Source organism: Dermochelys coriacea, chromosome 5 (genome assembly GCF_009764565.3).
Source record: "Dermochelys coriacea isolate rDerCor1 chromosome 5, rDerCor1.pri.v4, whole genome shotgun sequence".
Lineage (NCBI taxonomy): Eukaryota > Metazoa > Chordata > Testudines > Dermochelyidae > Dermochelys > Dermochelys coriacea.
Genome location: NC_050072.1, coordinates 102012183 through 102039318, shown reverse-complemented (window position 1 = coordinate 102039318; position 27136 = coordinate 102012183). Strand labels below are relative to the sequence as shown.

Genomic DNA, 27136 nt, shown 5'->3' with positions numbered 1-27136 from the left:
CTAAAAGAAATCTCATTTTTTTTGGTGCCCCCTGCTTTGCTGGTACCCTAAGCACGTGCTTAGTCTGCCTATTGGATAATCCAGCCCTGCTGGGCATTGCTTCTGAACTATAGTGTTAAACAGCAGCAACACTTTCCTTTCTGCATCAGTGTTGTCGGGCAGCTTGGACAGACAATGGTGTGAAACAGCCACAAGTTCCAGAAAGTGGTCTCACAGGTCTTCTACACGCCAATACTCTGTGACAGGCGTATCTCTGATTCTGCATTCAGGCATGATCTGTGACACTAAAATATTCTTTAAATCTTGTTTGGCATCCAAGGGCATAGATTCATTTGAAAATGTTGTACTTGAGACGCATCAAAAAGATGCATAGCTTTCAGACGCTGCAGTGCAGACTGAGAAAAATGTCATAATCCAGAATGTCTTTTACATTCTTTCAGTGTGTAGTATTTCTGCTATTCCAGCCCTCCTTTCACTGAAATGATTCAGAAGGTTTTTTTGTCATGAGACATGGGATTCTGTTTCTTACATACCTTTGACTGTGACACCGATGCAAGAGATCCATCCCACAATTGCTTTTATAATGGTAGAATCCAGAGCATGTTTCAAATTCCTCATTGGGCTTCATCAATGGATCAGCATGTTTTACAATAAAGCATTAGAAAAATTATGAAGCCATGGTACTAGCTCCACAGTTAAGAGTCTGAGATAGCTTCCACTACATGCCTCATTTTGACTCCCATATAATTATCTGGAAAAAGAACCTCCTTCCTTGCTTGAAATTCCTCATGTTTATTCCTAGGCCAAAGGGGGGGGGGGTTGGTAGTTTTGTGGTGAATTGAACAAGCCGTTCTTAAATAAGAAGACTTTGAAAACTTGGTTCATTTCCACATTTTAAATGTCAAACTTTTCTTTTCTTTTTTTTTTTTTTTGGCTAAAGCTTAACTCAGAAAATAGCATGGACTAAACATGTCACAGTTGTTTTATACACTGTTCCAGTGCATACTAGTGCAACTGGAATAGTCTTAAAAAAATTAAGGTTGAATGGACATTTTGTAGATTATTAGATGGAAATCAGGTGTATGAGGGCATATCACAATATACTGGCTGTGTATGTGTGTGGTGTTGCACTCTAGTGGCTTGTCCAGAGAAAGGCTAGGGGAACTGATACTAGTACTAGCGAAGGAAAACCTCCTTTAGCCTAACTGGCAAGGACTATGTTTCTGGTGCTGAAGGAGAAAGTTTCTAGTGGTGGGGTATCTGTGTGTGGTACATCTACTAACTGTGGCTGTTGTCAGCAGCACAAGGGTTTATTACAATATAACTGTCAAAAGACTATGTCTGAATATAATCTAGACTCACATAACAGGCAGAACACTAAAAATTGCTTCACTGTGCCTTTAGGTTAATTTTTTAAGCCGTGCTGCTTAATTAATTATTTACACAATATGTTTTTTTTTGCATAGTACGTAATTAGACTGTGGAACTCATTGCCACGGGAAGTAATTTGAGACTAAGAATGTTGCAAAATTCAAAAAGAGATTCAACATCTATAAGATAACAAGAATATCCAGTTATAATAGGTAATGCCAACAATAAATCTGGAAGGGGTAATAAACTGCATGCTTCAGGCCTTAAGCCAATCTAAAACTAGGTATTAACCTAATTTCTTATAATGTGGGGACAGATTTACCTATATATGCCTACTGCAATATTTCTCTTCCTCTGAAGCATCTCGCACTAGTCATTGACAAAGACAAGGCACATAGACAGAGCTTGGTCTGATGGAGTCAGGCAATTGTTATGTCCTTATGCACTAAGTGGCAAAGTTTGTAATCACTTTAATTCTTCCACTTTACATGTAAACAATTTTGGAGTACTTTTGGGATCTGTTTATTTAACAGGAACTAACATTTCCTAACAGAAATATCTGCAGTTCCCCAATAAGTTTAAATTTAAAAAGCTGTTTAAAAAAGTAGGCCTGACTCTCATTTACACTTCCAGAAGGTTTAAAGGAGCCATAGTGTAAATGAGAATCAGACTCTCTATTCACCAGGTTTTTTATGTCCGCAGTGTGGAGTTAGCCATCTCCCATTACACAAAAGCTATCTCTGCCACTCCCATTTTCCCCTTCCTGTAACTTCAAACCACTAGATCTATAGCGTCCCAGTATGAAATGAACAAAGATCTGTTTGAATCAGATACAAACTGCTTTTAGTACACCAGAGCAAAGCTCTCCTTGAGGGCCCAGTTGCCTAAGGGTATGTGTACACTGAAGCTAAAAGGTGTTAATTTCACCATGAAGAGACAAACTCCCACTAGCTTGATCAGAGCTAGCATGCTAAAAACCGAAGCATACCTGTGGTGGCAGGAGCAGGAGAAGTAAATAGCCATCTTGAATATACACCTATGGTTTCGGACAGGGACGGCTAGTCCTTCTTGTGTCTCATGCCACTGCAGCTATTTTTAGCGTGCTAGGTCAATCAATATGTCCACCTTCTAGCTCCACTGCAGACATACCCCATGTGTATCTTGACTGTTGTTATACTTTCTGTGTGGTGTGCCGTGTTTGGCAACTCACAGACCTTGTAGGATTTTTTAGACTTTGAATACAAAAGAAGATCCTTTAATTTCACAGATTCAGCTGCTGCAGCAATTTCATGCTGGGGAGGCAGAAAAGATGGTGGCCGAGGCAGTACCATTAGCTATCACATGCTGTTGTCATGCCTGACAATTCAGTGTCAGTCTGTGTATGACTCCAGGACTAACGTTTTAAAGGGACAAGTACAAGACAATATTTCTATCATTCAGCTGATTTAAAAAAACAAAACACTTTTTTGCAAACAAAACGCAAAAAAACAAAAAATGTGGCAAAAGCAGAGGATGACAAACTATCGGCGGGGTTACACAATCTAAGCAACTCCATATGCACAAATGATCACCTGTGGGTAGCAAATGTTAAAGGTGACAGGCTAAGTCTGAGCGAGGAGGTGTGGTTTGCCCGCTTGTGTACACATGCTTGCTTTAGCACTCATTGAGCTAGCATGAGTATAAATAGCAGCGTAGCTGCAGTAGCACAGGTTTCGGCGGTGGAGGCACAGCTGGGCCATGCTGAGTATATACCCACCGGTTTCAGGCGGGTTTGTAGTCAGCACAGCTCAGCTGTGTCTGCTCTGCTGCTGCCCCTGCTCCTGAGGCTACAGTGAGACTTATACTAGCACTAGTTCAATGAGAGCTAACGCAAGTATGTGTATGCAAGCAGGGAACTAACATCCTCAGCTCATAATGTAGACATGGCCGTAGTGTGAAATGTTTGTGTATGCTGTTTTTGTGTTCGTGTGTATTTTTGCAAAACACTCATAAAATAAGAGTGCTCATTAAAGAGCATACTAAGCATTTATATATAATTTAATTACAGCTAGTCTGAATAAAATGCCCATCCCAGAGGAAATTCCAACATTCTGAAAAGTCAAAATTTTGAAATTTAGTGGAGAACAAAAATTCCAAAGTCTTTTGTTTTGGAAACATTGAAATGACCCTATCAAAATGTTTCATTTTGATAATGGTAAAATATTCTAATATAATATATTTTATATACGTATGTGTATATAAAATTTGATTTTTGTTTACTATATGGATTTTTTAAATTTAAGTCTAAACAAAATGAGTCAAAATGAAATGAAACAAGAAAGTCTAAACAAAATACTCAATTTCAGTTCAAATTGTTTAAAAGAATTTCCACTAAAAATGTTATCAAAATCAACACGTTCCTGCAAAACGTTTCAATTTTGATGAAACAACATTTGCTGACAGAAAACTGGTCTGCTGAAACTTTTTCAACCAGTGCTACATTTAATATTTTCAAAGCACTTTACAAGCAAGTAATTCATCGGGTTAGGAAGTGTCCTAGGATGTATGTACCCCCTGTAAGCCCAGCAACCAAAGGCACTGCCGGCCACTGCTGATTGGCAGTTTCTCAGCAGCTGGCAGGATAAAAGGGCTGGGAAGCAGAATGGCAGGGCAGCTGTCAGAGGAGTGAGAAGGCTGGAGAAAGGAGCTCCTGCCAGCAAACTACTAAAGTGCTGCCCAGAGCCCAGAAGGGGACGAACTGACCAACAGGCTGGAGAGCCTGCAGAGATCCAGGGGAAGGTAGGAAGGAGCTCAGGGTACTGTCAGAGTCGAAGAACCCTGATCCTACTCACCTAGCTCGAGGACCCTGAGCTGGAACCCGTGGGAGTGGACAGGCCTGGGTTCCCCTACTAAACCCTTGACAGACTTGGGAGTGAAGAAAGGGTTTTCAGATTCTGGACACCAGGAATAGAATGATAGCCCCGCTAGGTTATGTGAGCCCAGGGGCTGCGCCATGCTTGGCCAGAAGGAGTGCCGTTGCACTGACACACCACCATAGGAAGAAAAGTATTATCCCCATTTTACAGATGTGAAAACTGAGACAGAGCAATCAAATAACTTGCCCAAGGCCACTGCAGGAAACAGTGTCAGTGATAGGCTTAGAACTCAGTTGTTCTCGGCTCCCAGTTTTGCAGTAAAAACAGACAATGACCCCTGATAGCTCATCATTTGTATTGCCAACATTCCAGGGATTTCCACAGGAAAACAAAAAATTCAAATGCTCCCAGAGGCTAGGCCCACATCTTAAAAATCAAGTAACCTCCTTAGCCATGGACAAAGGAATACACAAAACAAATATGAAGCAGTAGGGCCACGAAGTGGGGGCTTATTTTGTGCATTTCTTGGAACAAGATAGTCTTCATTTAAAAATTGAGGGGGAGGTGTGTGGGTGTGTGTGAGAGAGAAATCATTCTCTTTAATTTCCTTCTCTGTAGATGTTAACGTTTTCCTGTATGTATTACCTGTCGACACAGCCCAGACTCCCAGGTTCCAGTTCAGGAAAACATGCCTAGTCATGCAGGGCACTTAAGCACATGTGTAACTTTCAGTCAATGGGCTGTAAGGATATGCTTAAAATTAAGTATAAGCGCTACCCTGAAAGGGATGGATTTAAGCATGTCTTTCCTGAATCGAGGTATCACTCAGGTACTTAAGCACTTGCTTAACTTTAAGCACACAGGGTTTGTTCTAAAGCCCACTGAAGACAAGAGAAAGACTACAACTGATTTCAATGGACATCAGATTGGGCCTGTAAGAATTCCCACTAAAGTTTCAGACTGACTACCTTCCTCAGGGGGATCCAGGTTAATTGATTCCTATAGTGGTGACTGTGCTATAAATATTCCAACAGTTTCTCCTCTACTTTCACCATGATCTCTCAAGCTTGCTTCCAAAACAAATGTGCTTTACATGCAATGGACTTAATAGTCTCCTCTCCCATGTCTTTCTTTACCATTGCTCTTGATTCTGAAATGTAAATAAAATGGGAATTAAAAGCTAAGGGAGGGAAAAGGAAAAAAGGTTTCTGAAGTACAGCAAAGGCTACGTCTATCCCAGGAGCTGGGCATGATTCCCAGTTCATACAGACATGTTCACACGAGCTCAGGATTGAGCTAGCTTGCTAGAAATGGTAGTGCAGTCGCACTAGCATGGGCAGTAGCAAGCAGTATCACTGGATAGCTGCCTCAAGTACAGATCCAGGAGGTCCAGGCGGGTTTGCACTTGGGACGGGTAGCACATGCCATCTCACTCCTGCCCATGCTACTGTGGCCATACTACTATTTTTAGAGAGCTAGCACAAGTATATCTACTCAAGCTGGGAATCACACCCCCAGACTTAGCCTAAGAGTCCAAAATCTTTCCATTCTGCCTATTTTAAGTTCATCTGAAACTTGGCAGGACTGGAGAGTCTGTTGCAAACTTTATAGCCTATTTTTTCACATTTAGCTCTAATTTTCCTTATTTTTTCCCCACTAATAAAGCTACAGTTGGAAGGGTCCCAGACCTGCCAGCTGGAAGCCATTGTATTTAGAATCGCTTAAAATTGCAAGGAGCTGAAGTGATGGTGTTTTGTCATTTAGAAAATGTCATCCCATTACTAAATGCAACATACTGTAACATGGCATGACCTCATGTGGGAATGTCAGAAGCTTTCTGCAAACTTCTTCTCACCATTCATAAAACAAAAGTGAACAAAAATCAGAGGTCAGCTTATCTCTCCTCCCTTTCAACAGATCCAGGCTAATTGGGCAGTTAACTTAGTGGAACAAAATTAATGAAATGATTTGACTGAAATACTAACTGTGCTAAAACCTGAACTGGCAAAGTCTGTATAAAGTCAAAGTTACAAATGAAAAATCTGGTGTGGTAACAGACACTATGTATTATAAGACTACCTCAGGTTATGAGCCCTTTGATCAGAAATATTACCATTTAATAACCAGTGCTACTGGATAACAGGGCTGCTATTTGCTATCTGAAATTTTTGCTCTAACTTGTATTTCTTTTTCTGTTTAGTCCCATTGAACTTCTATCACTGCACAGTTACATTTCTGTGAAGTTTATGGACTTCTGATACACAGATCTTCCAATAAATCTGTACAATCTTCAAACAGAAGTTATGGGCTTGGTGCAGGAATTATTGCGTGAGGTTGTATGGACTGTATTACAGAGGACGTTGGCCTAAATAATCCATGATTCCTTCTGCCTTAAAACCTATGAATATGTTTACTTGAAAGAAAAAAGCAGTTTTGTGTTTAATAATAAAAATGTTCCTGGGGCAAAATCAGGAATGGTGTGGTGTGTTTTATTAATAATCTTCCACAAGATGGCTAAGGGTCCAGGGTCTTCATGGACTTCGGAACAGATACACTTCAGCATTATGAGGTTAGGTGAAGATATGATTTCAATCGGAGAAAACAAAGAAAGGACTGAAAACACTGTATCACATGTTTCATTTAATATAGCGTATAGTCAGTCGGAAAGGAAGAGGGTTATTGTACAAGATTTAAAACAGATCCACCAACTTTACAGTAGTAGCGAACATACTAATGTCAATACAATGGAATTGTCTAAGTTACTAAAGCAGTTTCCTTGGGCTTGCTGATATATGAAGCTGCACTGATGTTATCTTTAAAGATGGGGTATCATTAACTGTGGGGAAATGTGTCAGTTGCTCTATTATATACAAAATGCCCAGAGTCCAAACCAGCAAGTCCTGGAAATACGAGAAAGCAGCCTGTTCTTTAAATGATCAAACACTTGTAGCAGACATAGCCAGTAACTTGAGGAGTAGGCAAGTTTCAGGTACTGAACAGCATTCCATTGTTCACACCATTCTGGCTAAGTAAGCATCCACTGGGAGTGAAGTTATGAAGGAGGAAAGAAAATATTCATAGGAATAAAGAGCAAAAGGAAAATTCCACAGGACTGCAGCCCCTGATCTAAGAGAGTGGAGATACTCATCGTTGGATGGAGAACTCCCAGCATATGTTCCCAGTGCTTAGTCATAATTATGGGGGGGACGGGGGTAGAAAGACGAAACTTAAAAAGTCCATAAGAAAAGCATGTGTGCGTTTACTCACATATTTAAGCTTCTCATTAAAAATACTGAAATTAATTTGTTAATAAAAGGCACAGGGTTTTTTTGTCTATTTTTTAGAATGTTTGACTAGTGAGGATCATTAGTTAGTTGTGATAGATGCAAGAAAAAGTGCCACCTGCAGCTGAATGCAAAGCCAACTGCTTATTTGACCACTGAACACAGAGAAAAGTGTTTCTGTTCAGCAGTTGTCAGAGCAGAGGGAGGAGAAGAACTGAAGAAAAGAGAGGGAAAGTGAAGCAAGGATCACTAATTTCTCTGAGCCACTTAAAACTCCCAGAGAAGGAGGGAAAGTCTCTTAGATGAAGAAACAAAATATGACGTGGTGAAACCTCTCAGAAAATAGCCACTTCAAAAATACTGGGCCGGATCTTCAGCTGGTATAAATCGATCCAGCTTTATGGACTTTAATAGCTCTCTGCTGATTTATACCCGCTGTGAATCTGTCCCCATATGTGTCCTCATTTTCGAAAACTTCATTCTGGCCTTAGAAATCAAAGTTTCCATCACGATCCACCCAAATCCAAACTTATGCAATCAACACTTAATCAACACAGAAACTGAGCACGCACTCTTGAGGATGGCACATGAAATGGACATGGCCAAATAAAAAATAAATAACCCACGTCCTTTTATTTATTCATAAAAAATAAATCTGCTTAGCAAATGCAGATCAGCAGCGATGACTGCATTTCGGTGTAGTTTGGAAAATGATAACGTACTATGTAAATGCGCTTGTTGTGGCCTAAGCAGAAGATGATACATATAATATATTCGGATAGGCTGTGCTCAGAGAGGAGTGAATTTCACTCTGAGTAATCAGACTGTTGGGCAGGAAATTGTGTGTGTATCCATCTTGTGGGATGGAACAATGGGTCAGAAACATGGCCACTGCCCCTCTTATGCATGAAGCCACTGCATCTTCTTTTAGATCCTTCACCCACCCCCTATTATGCACAGGCCTGCAGGGATTGTGTTGAATCCTTGCTGACTGCAGATTGTATTGATTATACTATCTACACTGCCTTTCGGTCTGGTTGCCACCTACCTTTACGATGGTCAAAAACTGAACTAAGCCTGTTCTCTAACCCCTGCCACTAAACGATGTCCCTTTTGCCAAGCCATGCCACTCCCTTAACAGGAACCAGGAAGGGACTCTACTACTACAAGATATTGGTAAAACTTTCCTCTCTTCTACCTATACCTCCCTTCCTGGATGCTAGGGAGCAGGGACCCTCTGTTCTCTCTCCTTCTCTCTTGGAGGAGGGAAGTACCATTGGTTCCTTCTGTCCACAAAAGGGAGGTGGTTCCACTTCCAGAAAAGACAGGTGGTGTGTCCATGTAACTTCTCCTCTCCTAGAGGCTTTCACATCATTGAATCCATCTGATCTGCATCTTCCCCTCTGTCCAATCGACCCGGATTTGGCACAGTGGGACATGATTCCTTGATCAGCACTTTGATTGCTTTCAGGCTGTGTTCGTGCTTCATAGTCCTATTGCTCCATGTCAGAACTGCTAACCCACTACACGTAAACCCAGAGACCCTTACAAATAAACTAGTATACAGACATTTTAAAAATAAATTTTTTAGTGTTACGGAAAAAACACCAGATGGAAAAAATATGTGTTTCTCTGGAATTCTTTTCAATCAGGCAATGTAGTCTGATGTGCTTGAAACCTAAGAATGGAGGTGGGTGAATTATTTCACACAGAGAACCCAGTCCTTCCTTACCGCAGGTTTTGGATGGATGGGCCTGAAGTGTCTTCTGAAACACACGTGGAGACAACAATAGGATTGCAAAGCCACGGGGGCCTGTGAAAGTACTGGCCTGAAAGGAATATTTAGTGAACAGAACCTTTAAAAAATAAAGGGGTGGTCCCTTCTTCGAAAGACAGCTCAGAACTGTCTGGAGTAAGTGTTTCCCTGGAGGAACTTATTTGATTGAATATGAATAGGGATTGAATAGGAATAGGAATTTAATAGGAATTTGCATTATTTTAACCTTTAGTTGCTCTTCCTGCAATCTAGCAAAACAAATGCAGGAGCAGACAAGACCCTGAAATTAGCACTTTCCCTCCCACACTAATTTATCAGACTTCCAAAAAGTGAACTTCATAATGTCATATGCATCCCAGCACCACACATCATCCAAAAATGGACTGCTCTTTGTAAATTCTGGTTACGATATGTACCTTCAGCACTGCTAAATTCAACCTTGTGCATAATCCCAGTTTTTTATGTCCTCTCAAGGTGAAGTAAAAAAAATATCTGAGACCCCCATTAGGTCGGGGGTGACTGTGCACTTACCGCTTGCTTTAGACTCTGAGTATGAGGGGCTGTCCTCGAAAGTGAAGATCTGCGGAACACATGCAGGCGTGCTAACACTCTGGCCCAGGTAGGAGGCAGGAGGGTAGTACGAGTGCATCCTGTACTGGGAGCTCATGGCATGTCGGCTCTCTGTACTTTTCATCTGTTCAAAGAAAGAATTAGAACAGCAGTGTATAAAAACTGAATCAGAGGTGGGGAGTGAGATTTATTTGCATCTTGGAATTTCTCACGGTCCTTCATTTACATATTATTGACTTAGATTTCAAGAAAAAAACATATTCATTTCCTAGGAATTTTGTTTAGAAAATTATTTATTTCCAACACAGATAGTATCACTGTGAGCTTTCTAATCCCATTCTGTCTATGTGTTCAACCTTGATGAACAGCAGCAGAGATGAACAGCAGATAGTTCAGTCTCAGCAGCCATTCAGTCCTTGGAGTCTCCAAAGAGACTAGCAACCATGGGACCAATTGGTGATGGTAGTTACTACAATGAGGACACACACACGTTCTCTAGAAACTGGACAGAGCATACTAATCTAGAGACTTATATAGATCCCATCAACTGAGTATTTGAGCACCTCACACACATTAATGAATTTATTCTTAAAACCCAGCGAGGTAGAACAATATCCTTCTTTTACAATGGGACACTGAGTCAGACAGAAATTAAGTGACTGCCTCAGTCACATAGGAAATCTGTCAGAGCCAGGAACAGAATTTAAGATCTTGTGAGTCTCAGTCCAGACCATCCTTTCTCATTTCAAACAGCCCAAATTGCTTCCAGATAGTAAAAACCTTGAACCTGGATCAAGGATGAATGGAGACCAAAACTCAGAAATGAAGGCTTATCCTATTTCCAATCCCTTGGGCCAATCTAATCTGCATTCCATCCTTGATATTTATGAAGTACCCAAACAGAATTAACTATATCTTTAAATTTTTATTTTACGGAAACTGGCATTATTATTTGTTATAAACTTCTACACCGTAAGGCTGATATAACAGTTAAAGGTAAGCGAGAAACCTAGAAAGCTATAATTACTAAAAACATTAAAATCCTATGTGTGAAGGTAATACTATATTATCTAGCTTCTGCAAATTGGTTTGCCATTAAATTATTAGTAGATAAAAGGCTTTTGACAAGAGAAAAATTATCACAGTATGTATTAAACCTGTAAATCTATCCATAGGCACACCTGTACAACTATGCCATCTGAAATTCCTTATCTAAGGTACAGTGTACTCATGTTACATACAGACAGTGGGCCAAATTCTGCCAGCAGTTATACCTAGTGTATTCTGTGGGCTTCACCAGAATTTGGCCCTGTATGTTTATCCAACAAAACATGCCACTGCAATCACACTCAGAAGAAAAACAGGAAATATTCTACCTGGTACAGCAAATAAGTGTGCAGGGGAGCTCTCCAAATCTACGTTTTCTAGTGTTTCCCCTGTCATTTACACTTTCAGTATTCAAACTGCCATATTAGAATTAGCATGGTCTTAGTAACACATAGATTTCACATGAATAAGACTTAGGGCAATATCCTATCCTCTGTTTTGGGATTAAATTCCAAGTGATGTAACTAAGGTGCATATTTATTTGTTTTATGGCTGCAACATGGTCTTAAACAGTTATAGACATACCTAGAGATAGACAGGATATACTGACAGTCCTGCAAGTATGGTCTTTTGTATAACAAATAATAATAATACTCATTTATAAGATGATTTTCTGCTCTCTGCATGCTAGGTACAAAAGCATAAAATAAACCAACTAACGTTTACTCCCAGGTAAGCAATAAGACAATGTTAAACAAACTTCAGGAACCAACTCCTTGTCAGGTAGCATTCTGAAAACTTTTTGAAGTCAGAAGGGGCTTAGGCCTTGCTTAAAGAGGTCAAACCAATGGCCCTAAGGTCAGTTAGTAAGGCACTCCCAAAAACACAGGGAGGCCAGGGCTAAGACGTAAAGTTCAGCACACTTCCCATCTCCAAATCCACAATGCCCTCTGTGATCTAAGAAGGCGAGAACGCAATACAGAAAGCCAGAAACTCAGTATACGGTACGCAGGCTCCACTCTATTCCTAAGGCTTTGAATGTCAACATAAAGGCTCCTTCTCAGTCCATGCACCTCTGAAGGCAGTCAGGGCTGAGCACGGTGGAGCAGATGGTAGAAGAACCACCTCTGCCTGCCCTCGGCAATCATGTTGTCATGTTCTGCGTTATGAGACAACTAGCCTGGCAGCTCAGTTTTTAGGCCTGCTATCTTTGAAAGTAACTGTTTGTGTACGTGTGTGGTGTCTGTGCGCGGGCACTAAAAATATCACCTGCTGGAGATAATATTATTGGAGCAGCAATAAAATGGAAGAACTGCTCAATGGCACTGAATGAATGTCTTGTTTGCTTCCCCTGAAGGATGTGGGCGATGAACTGTTTCCTTCAAACCGTTTAAAGCTTTTCCCCCCATTCCTTAAAAAACAACTCACCTAAAAATTCCAGGATTCAATGAGTTATTACGACTATTAGTATTAATACGTGGTAGCTGGCGGCAAGAGACAAGTTTTATAATCTTATTACCCACACCAAGTCTATGAACCACAGTCCGACCAACACAGGTTTGGCTCTGCAAAGAATATGCATTGAATTAACCACTCAAGAAAATTGAAAAGCTTTAGGTTTTGTTTTACTAAACTGTTTAGAATATATGCCACTGTAAATCTGAACCAGAAGGTTTCCTTTTCATAGCGCTTAGCTACCCTATTTTATAGTAACAGTAAAAAACCAACCAAGCATAAACATTCTTGACCTTAGCACTGTATTAAAAATGGGGACCTATGAGATCATTACCCTGGTGGGCGAGGGATTCACTCTGTATTAACCCCTTCAGCTTCGGTTAGGTTGGGAGTTCTTGCACCATTGGTGATAAATCAGAAGGAAGGTGCTCATGGCATGAACGGGAGTTCAAAGGAGTGCCCAGGAGGATGAAGTGGTACCCTTATTATGGGATACTTGCCATATATATTGGGATACATTTTCTATCAGCAGGATGCTGTGAGGTAGATTGTCAAACTGGGGGGGAGGCAGGCTACAAAGCAGGGGTAATATCATCTCTTGTGCTCTGGCTTGAACACAGACCCCTTTCATTTTGAAAGCAGCATTTAAAATAAACCCACAACGTAAGTCTCCCTTCTCGCCCACCCTTTCCTCTGTTGGTTTGTTTGTTACCCCCACCTATTGCAATTTACCTCACACAAAGTGAGAGCTCTTTAGAACAGGGAAAGCACCCAGCACAACCAGGCCCCAAACCAGTTGGGGCCTCTAGATGCTAGTGATAAGAATGTTTAACCTGCACACTTTTTGCTGGGGTATGATTAGCAGGCCTCTTTTCCAAAGAGTTATAGGATACAACCAATCACTCTTTTTTACAATGCAGGAAGGGTGACAGCTATTGATTAGCTGCCCCTATTACCTATAAATATGGTATTGCCCTTGCTCAGCACTCTTGGGTTTCTCATCTCTAGGTATCTCCTACCAGTTGCATTTCATTATTACTCCTCTTTGCATTTGGGAATCCTTTGGGGCTCATCTCTGCCCTCAGATGCACAGCCAGGCCACAGCTCTCACTAACTTCAATGGGAGCTGCAAGTCATAAGGAGGGGGGCGGGGGAAAGAGAATTTGGCCAATATTCACGGTTGCTGGTATACTGTGCAAATGCAGTATAGAGTCAAAGGATGTATTGTGTACAGCAGCTGGATAACTGGTGAGACGGACTTGAAAAATGATGCACAAAATAAATATGAGCAAGCCAAGAAACCATGTAAACTATAACTTTGGAATTCTTTTGTTGCTGTTGTTTGAAAAGACGGTAGAGGACTCTGCATCAACAGGCAGTTATAGGTTGTTCACATGTGTTTGTGTGTTAAAAACTGCTACACGAAAGCCTTTAGTCATTTAACATAATGACCAGAACACACACAGCCTCCAGCTCTCCACTGGTGGCTGACAAAGCAACAGAACCTCTATGAATGTTACAGAAGCTCAAACAATATGACATTCCACAAACTCAGATCATACCAGAGAATCCCACCAGGGCAACCTCCCCAACACTGAAGAAGAGGTGGGTGCAGACTAGCTCCATCTTTCCAGACTACTTGCAGCACCTTCTCTGCCCTGCAGGTACCTTGCAGAGGGCTCTCTACAGAATCAAGAGCCATATATTAGGAACTAGGCAGACCAAGAGATGGGGAGAAGATCAGGCCACTGCACCCGGCTGCTTAGTCTTCTCCTACCAGCCCTGTAAAAATTCAAGCATTGCCAACTCCAAGTGTTCAAAGATCTTGAGTCAGGTCCCCAAAATCATGGGAGTTTCAACAAACAAGAAATGCATTTTTAAAAAATTAAAGATGAGATTTAAGAAAAAGACCAAATATCATGTGACATGATAAAACTGCAAGTGTGGGAAACACTGAGTCAGAAAAAATATACACCCAGAGAGCATGGACATCCTCCTTCAGGACCTGAACCTGCTGCCATCGAAGTCAATGACAAAGACCCCACAGAGTTCAAAGGGGGCTGGGACCAGATCCTCAGTGAGGTTCCTGGGACAATCAGAGCTAGGGGAAAGGCTTGGTAAAGTAGTTCCCTCAGAGCCACGCTGCCCAGGATGGAGCAGTGTCAAGGAAGGAAGGAGTTGTGTTGAGCACCTCCTGTGCAGAGTGTCCTTGCAGATCCCAGGGAATCCATGGCTCCCCGGGGTAGGAGCAGGAGAAACCTCACACACCCCACAGAATGATTTGGGGGGAACTCAGAGAAGATCCTTGCAGAATTTCCCTCCTCCATTGCCCTCTCCAGGTGATTTTGCCATGGGAAGGGATGAGCTGGACAATAGCTAGTTGTGAAGAAGCTGACTGCCACTACGTTAAACCCCTTGCAAAATAAACAAAATGAGCTGACCACATCTCTCTTTTTGCAGCTGGCCCAGCCCATTCCCCAGGATAAAAGCTACAAGAAGTCACATATCCCTCCTGGAGTGCCCATCTATGGGGGAGACAGATGCTGCAAAGAGCACAGGTCCGGGAGTGTGATCTTGGGAAGGTCCCTTAACATGCAAACTCCATGACTCCACTTCCTCAATGGCTCATACATAAGCTATCCCCCGCCAAAGCTGCCTTAAAATTCTGGCAAAGTTTTTTTGGCTTCCGTGCATGTATACATAGTACTAGCTGCTAACTGTTTTAACATTAGCTCCTTTCCCTTCCCTAAGAGCTAAGCCATTTTTAGATGAGATAAAATGGCATCTAACATTTATTTATAACTCTCTTTTAAAAACAGCAGAATTCAGATCTCAGTGTTCTGGTGTGAGATGAGAAGATGGTCTTCTACTTATGACTCTGGACTGAGAATTAAGACAACTGGGTTCCGGGCTCTGCTGTGCCACCAGATGGCTGTGTGACCCTTGGGCAAGTCACTTAACAAGTCTATGTCTCAGTTTCCCCATCTCTAAAATGGTGATAATACACCTTCCCTACCTTATGGGGGTGGTGTTAACGAACTAAACCTCACATTTATGAAGTGCTTTGAGATCCTTAAGCAAAAGTTGCTATAGCCATGCTCAGTCTTATTACATTAGTACTGTTCAGAGTATTTTTGTTCACTTCTAAAACCTATTAAGCACATTCTGCAGGATGAAAAAAAAAAGGAAAAGACAATGACACCATGCGTTGAATTACTTTGATTCTAGCATGAAAAATGCAGGAGACATCTATATCTGTCCTTCCTTGATAGACAAACTTAATTAACCTTTGCTATTCTGTTCCAACCTACTGTTTTAGACAAAGGCAGTGACCCATAAACAATATGTTACCATCAGAATCTCAACCGCTGCGACATCAAGAAATATAGCCCTATCAGCAGTATCGGAAAATAAACCGCTTAGATTAGCTCTCTAAGAATTATGGATTATATCCATGTCACACATGAGCTGTCAGAAACATTAGGATACTTTTAGCATAAATCTGTAACGTGAAGGGTATCTTATGAATACAGTATATAATATATTGCTTACAGAGCACGTTGGGATGCTTTTGGGTTACTTGTGAAATGCATGTATATATTTAAGCATGTATATATTCACCCTACACGTAAGATTCTGACTGCTTATTTTTATAAATGGGATTTATAAAAAGATTTATGAAAGAAAAATTATGTCAAAATAACAGGGAGAGACACTACAAAAGGTGATGGGAACAAGAGAAGGTGGCTATTCTTAGAGTTCACACTCTTAACTGCTTGATCACAGTTCTGCCTTTGAAACCCACAAAAAAAAATTTCTGGATGCCATGTTTTATAACTTCTTAATAAATGAGGTATTTAGGTCAACAGCCTTAATCACACATTTTAGAATTAACAGTATATTTTTTCTCGGTACAGTAAATTAATTTCTCTGTTTGACCTTGCGCGGTGGTTCTTTCAGATTTTCTGCCTACACTGCCACAGGAAGGAATGAAAATGGAGCTTTTTGGAAGTGAACATGGTGATCGTACAAGTTGCATTTTAAAAATAAAGCTTCAACATTTCAATTTTGGATCCAGAAAGTATCTGAAATCCAGAGGCTTTGTAAAAAGCTTTTGAGAGCTTTCCCCCCTCCCTAATCCTTGCTGAAAGCACACTGGCCCACCCTCCCGGCACAACAGAAGCCCTCTTCAGAGAAGACCCAGCAGCCCTCCCAACCAAAGAAGGAGTCTTCTGAAGGAAAACTGATCGACTTAGTCAGACTTTTTATGAGTCTGGCAGCAGGGAGTGGAAGGATGCAAAAACCTGCAGGAGGGGAATCACATTCAGAAGCCAGCATTATCCTTCTGCTGTGACTGTTGGCGCAGCAGTTATCATGATCGACTGCCTTCTTATAGGAGAAAATTTAAGCCTGACTAGATAAAACTGTGCCAATTTTTGTTCTTTAGGTCAAGAAGACTGAAGCCATCTCAACATTTACCGTTTACCTCCAGCTAAAGAGGTGTCAGTGGCATTGGTCCCAGAGACAGCAATTCACCAACTTCCATTAAAACATTAATGTGTGCGGACTTGTCGTGCAAATGCTGTTCAACTCATTTCACTGTTAATTGGATATAAGGCACGAATTTCTGTTACAATGACCAGAGGGAGGACCCAGTTGCTAAGTGCAGAAATAGAACAAAATGAGATGGATAGTAACTGTTAAGCCTGTTCTTCTACCTTCCCTCTCTTGTGCACATGCAAGTACTTTTTTGTTTATTAAATAATATTTAACACTCCACATCAGGTCTTATTTGAACATCTGCCTTAAGCTGGCAAGAAAACCTGTCTTTAAGGAAGTAAAAACATATCAGATAACGCTGCCAGTGTTACTCTCTTGAACACTACCATCTTCGTTGTGCTTATCATATTGTGACAGATACAGCTTTCTGAGTAATTATATACAAACAAATGAACCCTCCAGAGAAATACCATAAGACCAAACTTTCCCCCACAGGAAGTACATGAGCTCCTGCAAAGAACAAAGACTAATGAAATCTGACATTAATCTACATTAAAAATTCAGGTTTCAGAGTAGCAGCCATGTTAGTCTGTATTCGCAAAAAGAAAAATACTCCTTTTCTTTTTATTAAAAATTCAGTGATTCAGTTTATTTGCCAAATCTCAATGATGCATTAATCTTCTTCCCATCCCACGCACACACTCATGTTCCCTCCCCAATCACTTTTCCCTGCTCCCTAAATTCATTTTTCTAGCCCAAACAGCAAACAGCTGAGCTACTAAAGCCTTGTCTATACACAAAAGTTGTACTGCTTTAACTATCTTGGTACAGTTAAAGTAGCTCAAACCTTTCCCCTACCCCCAGCATGGAAATAGTTATTCCGGTATATAAATGTGCTTATATCAGTATAGCTGACTCCCATATGGGAAGAGGAATAAGTAATACTGGTAAGAGGAATAAGTAATACTAGTATGGGGCCTTCTGTACACTTAAAAGATTTGCCAATAGAGCTATACTGATAAATCCCCTGAGTGGAGACACAACTTGTGTCAGCAAAAAAAGCTCTTCTGCCAGTATAGCTGATGCTGGACTGCTAGTTTAACTACGTCTACACTAAGGCTTCTGTCAGCATCGCTCTGGCAGCAAAATAAATAAATAATAAATCATACCCCTAATCAACATAGCTATGCCCACAAACCTTTTAAATGTAGACCATGACTAACACATCTAGGTAACTGCGTCCACACTAGGAGTTGTACTGGTACTATTTCAACAAAAAATAATCACCCCCCTCACCAAAATCATGATACTGCAACAAAAACTGTGTGTAGTCTTGGCCTATGGAAGTTTCACGGGCATAGCTATGTCATTAGAAGTGTGGAAAAAATCACCCCCTAAGTCAGGGGATGGCCAACCTGTGGCTCCAGAGCCACATGCAGCTCTTCAGAAGTTAATATGTGACTCCTCGCATAGACACCAACTCCGGGGCTGGAGCTACAGGCGCCAACTTACCAATGTGCTGGGGGTGGGGAGGTGCTCACTGCTCAACCCCTGACTCTGCCACAGGCCCTGCCCCTACTTCACTCCTTCCTCCAGGGCCCCCGCTCCTTCCTGCCTCCTTCCCTGAGCCTGCCATGCCCTTGCTACTCCCTCTCCCCTTAGAGTCTCCTGCATGCCGCAGGAGGCATGGGGAAGGAGGGGGAGGCGCTGATCAGCAGGGCTGCTGGCAGGCAGGGGGAGCTGATGGGAGGCTGCTGACGTATTACTGTGGCTCTTTGGCAATGTACATTGGTAAATTCTGGCTCCTTATGCGCAGGCTGGCCAACCCTGCCCTAACTGATACAGCTCTGCTGGCAAAAGCCCTAGTGTAGATGCAGCTATACTGAACAAAGTCCTTTTGCTGGGATGACTTATTCCATTTGCGGAACTGGTTTAAGCCACACTGACCAAAGCACTCTTCAGCTAGTATAATTTGCATTTCCACTGGGGGGTTGCCAGTATAACTCTACCAATATATTAAAACCAGCTAATCCTTCTAAGTGCAGATAAAAACCTTAGTCATCTCTTCTCTTCAGATCTTGCTTTAAAACACTCCTTTAACTTTTTCTTGCAATTGACACTGAAGTTTCATTCACCCTTCTCTTCACCACAATTTCCTATTCTTCCCACACTGGAACTAGTCTGCAGGGAGCTTTCCTTGAATATATGCAATACTGACTACACATAAGCTATACTCAACCACATATTGCAGTGGGAATCTAATTCCCACTTACTTTTAGTCTACTTCAGTGCAAAACACTGCTTTCCCTAATTGCCTGTATGAGAGTCACTGCCCCCTGTGCTGTAAAGGGTTATCTATCCTATCTCTCATTATAAAGTATTTTACGGTAATTTTCACAATGGCTACTTATAACAGTATGTTTGCACTGTTGTTGCAGGTGTGTTGATCACAGGATATTCAAGAGACAATGTGGGTGCAGTAATATCTTTTATTGGACAAACTTCTGTTGGTGAGAGAGACATGCTTTCAAGTTACACAGATGTGAAGAAGAGCTCTTTGTAGCTAAAAGCTTGTCTCTCTCACCAACAGAAATTGGTCCAATAAAATTTATTACTTCACCCACCTTGTCTCTCTGTTATAATGGTAGGTCAGTCACATGATTCCTAACTCTTCAAACAACACCATTCCTTCCTGCAGCTCCGCCACAGAGACAAACAGCAGGAAAAGAGATGCAGGACCGTAGCCATGTTCTTAGTGACTGTGCTTTCCACTGTCTAGCAGAAGACCTAGGTTCAATTTTTGGGCCATTCTCACTAACTTGCTCGTTTGAGCCTGGGACAGCTATGCCGGCAACAGGGAGAAGTTAATTCCTCAAATCTCTTAGCAGTGACTTTTGGCCGGAACAGCAGTGATGGATTCCAAAAGGATTCTCAGCCAGTCCTTGTTGGCCTGTAAGATGATGGACCAGATCCTCAGCTGGTGTAAAGTGGTTTAGCTCCACTGTCTTGAACACAGCTGGACCTATACAGACCAGCAGAGGATTTGGCTCGATTACTGTATTCTGAGTCTCAAGGCAGTGGTGTTAAAGTGCTAGCAAAATGGTAATAGTCCTCTATGTATGTTACGTTTAATTGTTGTTCTCCATATCCAACTGTTGTCAATAGCAGAAAAGCGGGCATTTAAAATTTGCAGCTGGATTAACTCCGCTAGTAGGAGTTAAAGCTTTTTCAAGACCCAAGGAAATGAAACTGGTGAGGAAACAAAAAATCTTGAGTTTCTAAAACAAGAGCTTAACAAAAAAGATTATTCCCCCCCCCAAATATTGTTAAAAACAATGCCATATATTTTAAATATCCAGGGCACCGTAACTCAGACTATAGGTAAAGGACACATGTATAAAGATCTATAACAATACTTAATATCACAGTGAGCCAAAGCTCACCTCAAGCCACAGATACATAGAATTCATGTGTTTAGAAATAATCGAGATTCAGGTTTACACTACACGTCAGAACATAGTAGTTTAGATACTATCTCCACTATGCAGTGCATAATGTCTTCCATATAGCTCTTCATGCAGCAGCTAGCTCTCATGCAACTCTTCAGACTACATGCATATGCTATGTATTATGTCAACTCATGCACCCCTCACTTTCCATTATTTTTCTCAGTTAGTGATGCAACCACAGGAAGGATCACTAGTGGTTGGAGGAATTGTGAACTGCATGATTGACAGTCCATTTTAATAACATATTGTTCATGATGCAAATACTATTATTTTCGTGGTGGTAGCTCTAGGAGCTCCAGCCATGGACTAGGACCCCATTGTGCTAGGGGGCTGTACAAACACAGCTTTACAATGAAAGGCAGAATAGATAACATTTTACGAGCTATATCATATTGCATCATATTATGTTAACCAAACAAGTAAAACTTGGGTTGAACAAAATTAAGAGCAGTAAACCAATGATACTGTATAGCACTGTCATGAGTGAAATCCAAATCCACCTCCCTGTGTGTGACCTGTCTGAGTATTCTTGAATACAACACTAGAACAGCCTCTAACAACCACTTGGGTGAGGGGCAGCACCCGTTTTCATGTGTGTACATGTATAAGTGGAGGGAGGGAGCAAATCATTCTTGTCTGAAGGAAGCTGTTTCAGCATTGAGTTCAGGCATAGGGAGGGCCAGCCAGTTCTTTTCTCAGAAAAACAGGAATGATCTCCGAGGTGAAGGACTTGAAAGAGGGAAAAACAGAGCCTGTCATGAAGCTATGGCCTTGAACCTACCCCTTCCTTCAAAAGTTGCCCTTAATCTGGGTTTCCAAAAGGGCCTTTCCATGCCGAGGAAGTGAAAAAATGATTATGCAGCATTTGGGAAACCTCACTCTAAGAGTATTATAAGTGGTGACAGGAACTATGCTGATGCTTCTAGAACCTACTGTACTGGAACACAAAACATTTCCAGTGCTGTCCCATAGCTCAAATGTGAATGGATCAGACCTCTCCCTTCAGGGCGATATCTTATTATCCCCTTAAAGAAATGAGGATTTTCTGGCAATTTACCTTTTTTGTGGGGGGAGGGAAGTGGTGTCAGAGTGGAGCCTCTGAAGAAGGAACCTTCTCTTTTCCATGTGGAATGTCTACACTTGGAGCTGGGAGGAGGGGGTGATTCCCAGCTCACACAGACATATTCATGATAGCTCCCATCGAGTTTGTACACTAAAAATAGTAGGGTAGCAAGAGTAATGGCCTGGGCTAGCCATGCTGAGTATATATCCACAGTGTCCAGACTAACACGGCTAACCTGTGCTACCACAGCAAAATTACTGCTTTTAGAGTGTTAGCACGAGTATGTCTACGAGAGCTGGAAATCAAACCCTTGGCTGTAAGTGTTATTATTGTGTTGTGCACCCTCGTGCTTTGCAAGAGGGAGACAAGTAACCCAGGGAAGTTGGGAGCCATAAAGGGTGTAGCTGCATGGGGAGCATTTCCAAAGGAGGGTGAGGAATATGCAATGTGAGGTGGTGAGTGGCACTGAGTGACTGCATTTCCTACTCTTGATTTCTCCTTCTCTGATGGGACAACTGCTCACTGTCTCAGATTTTCTTCTTCTTTTTTTTTTTTGGCCAGTCTCTGACCTCAAATAACCCTTTGGTCTTTCTCCAGACTGGGAAATGGAGCTTGAAAAAGGTAAAAAATAAAATTGCTACAGGAATAGCTCATTTGGCGTAGGGGGTTCAAAATACAATGAACCGACTGTTTGTGGGCCAACCTGGAACAGCCTCTTTTCCAATTTCACACTTGCAGTTCTGTAGCTGTGTATGTGTAAATCACGCGCAAATGGATATTCACAGAGCTGACTGGAAATTTTTCAACACAATGTTTGTGATGGAAAATGCTGATTTGCTGAAATCGAAACTTTTGTGGGAAAGGATTGGTTGTGAAGAATTTTCAATTCTAAAATTTCTTAAAAAACAGTTTTGCAACTCATTTTTTAAATGAAAAATTCCACTTTTCCTGTTGGAAATGACTTTTCATTTAGAAATTTAAGCAATTTAATTATTAAAAAAAATTTAAAAACATTAAAAAATGGTTGATTTCTCCTTAAGGCCTGCCTACCTCTTTGAACACTCAGGGGTTAATATTATTTCCAGTTAAGGGGGAGAGGTTGGGTTTAATGTTGCATATAATAGTGGTACACACAGCTTAAAAGATGCCTCAGGGCTGGCCTACCAAGCACAAACTGTTACATGGAGGAGCCAAGTCCAATTCCCTTCTTCCTGGCAGAGTTAACATTCACATGAAGAACAGCTTTGTGCCATGCTCAACTGATCCTTGCCAGCCAATCAAAGAGTGGCATGGACTGTTTTAGCAGGCTGGGAGGCGGGGTCACTTCTATGTATGGTCTTTGAAGGGGAATAATAAAAGAGAAATGAAGAGAGATCCTAAAGAACACAGTCTCTCCAGAACGCCACCCTGAGTTCTCAGGCTGGTAAATTTACTAATTACAATGGTTTTATTTCTGGAAACAAACCCTTACTAAATGAATATTTAATTATAAAAGGAAAATAAAAAGAAATTGAGGGGAAACCCCTTTCAGTTGCATTGACAGCCTGTCACATGGCTTTCATAATGCCTTCGGATCCCAGGACCTTTCTTTCTTTCTTTCTTTCTTTAAACACACCCTAACACACATCTAGAGTCTAGTTTCAATCTCACACTGCTGAGAACTACAGCAACTACACTGAAGCGAATGGCGTTCCATCAGTGTAAATGAGATTCGAATCAGGCTCATGGACCCCAGCACATTTCACACAGAATGGCAACATAATTTCTGTTACACAGTACCTGCCATTGGTTTCCTGACTGGCTTGACATATATGTGGCTGGGAGGCTTCGCAGGCTGTTTTTCACAGGGGACCCTACTAGTGTGCCCCCCATATCACTAGAGGAGGATTCACTGGCCACTGCCATCTGGTACTGGGAGTAGTTGTAAAGGTTGTTGTAGTAAGGATACAGAGATGGCTGGTAAAAACTGCTGTAGTAGGTGGAGTCCACAACCAAGTCAGATGTGCTCTCCAGATGCCCTCTGCTGGTGATGGAAGGAATGTCCTGAATGAGCATCCGTCCCTCTGAAAAGAAAAAAAACCAAACCACAGCTGGTTATGAAACAGGAGGGTCCATAAAGAATGTTATCTTTCACTAAGCTGCTTCTCCATCTGCTGGCTTGACAGGAGGTGACAGATCGGAAAAGGTGAAAGCTGAAGGGAGGCAGTGCTTGCTGTTCGTTGGAGCGTCAGCAGGCAGATATTCATTCAGAGGCAAGGCTGAGCCTGAAAGACCTCTCCCACTGACTATCTCCCCTGAGGCAAAACCGACTAGAAGGTTAGAGATTCAGCCAGAACCTCAGCAGGTGTAAACTCGAATGAAATACATTTACACCATTACATTCTAAAAGTGCATCATAGCTATATGTCAAGTCTGAATTAACTTAAAAGCAGAAAGATTCTGACCTCAGGCTGACATCGGTTCACTTCATTCACCCCTTTGGACCTGGTTATCTGCAGGTGAAGGCTGGGGCACTATATAAACATGGCTTTAGAAGGGGGAGGACGCGCGTACATGCCACACAAGCTGTGATACCCAGGGGACAGCAGATCGAGCCATGGCAATCCAAACCCTGATTTGTTGGGTGTGGCTAAGACTAGTTTCAGCAGGGACACTCAACCCCTTTCCTCTAGAAACAGACTCACAATGCAGCCATGTTTTTCTCAGGCAATCACCCACATCGGAATCCCTTGCACCAGTTTCCCTGGCACTGCAGAAAGAGGTGCTGATTATTTTGTTGCTTCACAGGACTCCTGCCTGTGCTCTCAATCTCACTCCTGACAGCTTAGATTGTGGGCTGCCACCACCACATCCCTCCCCTCCTGTCTGAAAAAAGAAGGTTCCATCCTCTTTCCTTCCTCTCCTGCTGAGAAGGGAGTCAGGCTCCAACTTCATTCTCAGCTGCTAATGCATGAATGTGTAAGTTCCCATCCCTCTATCCTAGCCCAGGGCAGGTCTGGTGTCTTGTGACTCCTCTGAGGGGAGGGGAATTGTCCTTTAATACTCTGAAGTTGCTTAACACCCTTACTCTGTCTCATACACATGCATCAGGTCTGTGCAGTGCTCACACAGTCGCATGCATTTAAAGGCACTAATATAAGAGGGCAGGAAACAACACCGTAACTTTTCAAGGTATATTATGGATACAGTGGGGAATAGGGCTAAGTACTGAACAAGGGTGTATTTTATCAGAGGCAAAAACATTTTAGAACTCCACTACTTGGTTCTGTCATTGAATCATTGTGGCCCTCTACATTAGGGATTTCCCCCTCCCATCACCAATAGCATTTCAGCTTCAGTGGTGTCCACAACGTTACAATCCCGAGTGCAGATGGCTGCTGCTGCTGTTTTTAACACGATATAGATTAGATCTGTTCTGAGCAAGGTGACGTGACAGGGTGCTAACAAGGACACTGATGGCCAGCCAGTGACCTTTCTATTCTAGGCCACCCAATATTGTAGACACTTTCAGAGCTGAATCAGTGCTAACAATGGTAAGGGAATGTTTATAAAAAATCCCTAACATAGACAGAACCCGGGTGATCTTGGTCAAGTCGCTTAATATTTCTCTGCCCCGGTAACCAACTCTGCGAAATGGACACAACAGTATTTACCTACCTCACATGGACCCTCAGTTGTAAAGCATTATATCTGAGCTTCACTCCAGCTGCATATGTTCAATAGTACCATTTATTACAGGTTTCAACCCAACCCTGCCTCCCTTCCCGGCTTGAAGTTAAGATCCCTCACAATCAACAGTTGTATCACTCCAGGTCTATAGTGCAGTTCCATCCTTGCTGTAACTCTGTTGAGTTCACTGGAGTTTATCTTTACACATGTCAAAACAAAGCAACTTGCTAATTCAAATACTGTGTGTCTTCTCTCTGTCCTGACTCTCCCAATCCCGAGGCTCTACCCGAGTGAAAATCCAGCCATTTGGGCACTTACATTCTGAACATTTCTCAAACCTACACCACAGCATTTGTGCGAGTGAGGCGACTAGAGCCCTGCTTAGAGGTATCAGGTCAGGTAAGCAGAGACCTTTCCCATATGGCTCTATTATTGCACCTCCATCCCAGTTTTTGGTGCTGTTGTTATTCCACGCCTGTCTCTCTTCTCGGCAGAGTCTGCCAGTTTTACCTCCAAGTTCATCCCCTCCGGGACTTTGGCCAAATCTGAACTCAGGTGACTGGAACTGAAAAGCTAGTCAATCACACAAATCCCTGGACTACCTTAACCCCAAACTTAGGTTTTGAATAATATCCCAGCCAGGCTGTTCGTCTTCGCATACTATTTGTCAACAGCCAAATGTAATGTCCTCCATCCTTTCCCCTGCTGGGATACAGGTTTTACAGGAGATAGAAGGTAAGGCAAAGCAGACTTGGCTAGCTGGGGCACTTTGTGCCTGTGGAGGGATGAGCAAGCATACTGGGGGGGGGAGAGGGGTTACTCACATGCAGGACTTGCTGCACTTTTAGAAAAGGTGTTGTGTTCCCTATAACCCCAGCAACAGCCTCCTGGTGCTTGCAAAGGTCTTTCATGGTGGGAAGGGCTGGAGCAGGGGTACAGCCGTGGTCATGCCCCAAATCCATCAAACACACCCCTTCTGGGTGTTCAGTACTGCTGGCAGGGCTAGCACTCTCCCTTCCCGGAAAAGACGCACTGGGTGCAGCATTATGGCTGCCTCTTTCATAGGAGCACAAAGAGAGCTAATAGCTTCATGCATGTGCTTCCCCCTCTACAGCATACCCATGCTGGGCAGCCATAATTTGGAGTTTACTGAGTTAAGGGGTTGACTTGCCAACATCCTCTTTTTTCCTGATGTGGTTGTGCTGTTATCCCTGGTGACTTAGTGCTTGGGCCCCATGATGAATCTATTGGTCTAGTCCTTTGTGTCTCTTCTGCCATCTCTTGCTCTCTAATAATCTGTACAATCCTATGAGCTGCTCTTTTAAGACTCATCAGTTCGCCAGTTCACTCACCCACCCACTCACCCACATGCATAAATCCCAAACTGTCAGATGCCTGGGATGTTTTTGTTTCATGAACATGAAATTATGGAACCCACAATTCTTATAATGGGCCTGACAAACATCCCCCATCAGCTACAGCCAGAGGGCTGAGAAGCACTCCTAACAACACACCAGAAAAGCAGGAGACATGGAACATAAGAAGAAAGTTCAGGGAAAGTATAACAGCCTCCTTGGCTGGAGCAACTCCTAGTGACTGCAGTGGGCTTTGGAGCAGACCCAAATGCTCTTGCCACATGAAATAAGGCAGAAGACTGAGACCTCAGTGAGGTCTCACGGCGCTACCGTGTTATATTCCAAATGATGTAGGAAATCGCAATATCATGCAAAGAGCAGCTGAGAACTAGCACAGGCTCCAGCCAACTCCTGCACCCTGGATTTAAAACCTAAGTGCTTTTCTTTGCAGCCATGCATGATGACTGGTTACTGCCTTTCCCTGGAGTATTCTTGGCTCGATTCAGGGCTGCACGTCCTCAGAGATACAACACAGAAGGCATAGCTTTATGGCATCTTTGCACCACCTGGATTCTGAGCTACTGTTGCGGCCCAAAATGGCCTTTGGTGAAAGTTGGAGCAGCCTCAGGGATTACTCTGATTCACAGCACACTTGTGCTGGTGCTGGCTGCTCTGAGACCT

The 27136-nt window shown here is 42.3% G+C and overlaps 1 protein-coding gene across 1 annotated transcript in view; it reads right to left on the bottom strand.

The window, feature by feature from the left end:
* Window positions 1-27136, bottom strand: part of DMRT1 (doublesex and mab-3 related transcription factor 1) — a 91441-nt gene that overhangs the window by 35775 nt on the left and 28530 nt on the right. Inside the window, exons 3-4 of the mRNA XM_038402555.2 lie at window positions 23211-23494; window positions 9819-9981 (exon numbers count right to left, since the gene is read on the bottom strand). Of these exons, the coding sequence (XP_038258483.1) occupies window positions 9819-9981; window positions 23211-23494 (447 nt within the window). The remainder of the gene's footprint in view (window positions 1-9818; window positions 9982-23210; window positions 23495-27136) is intronic.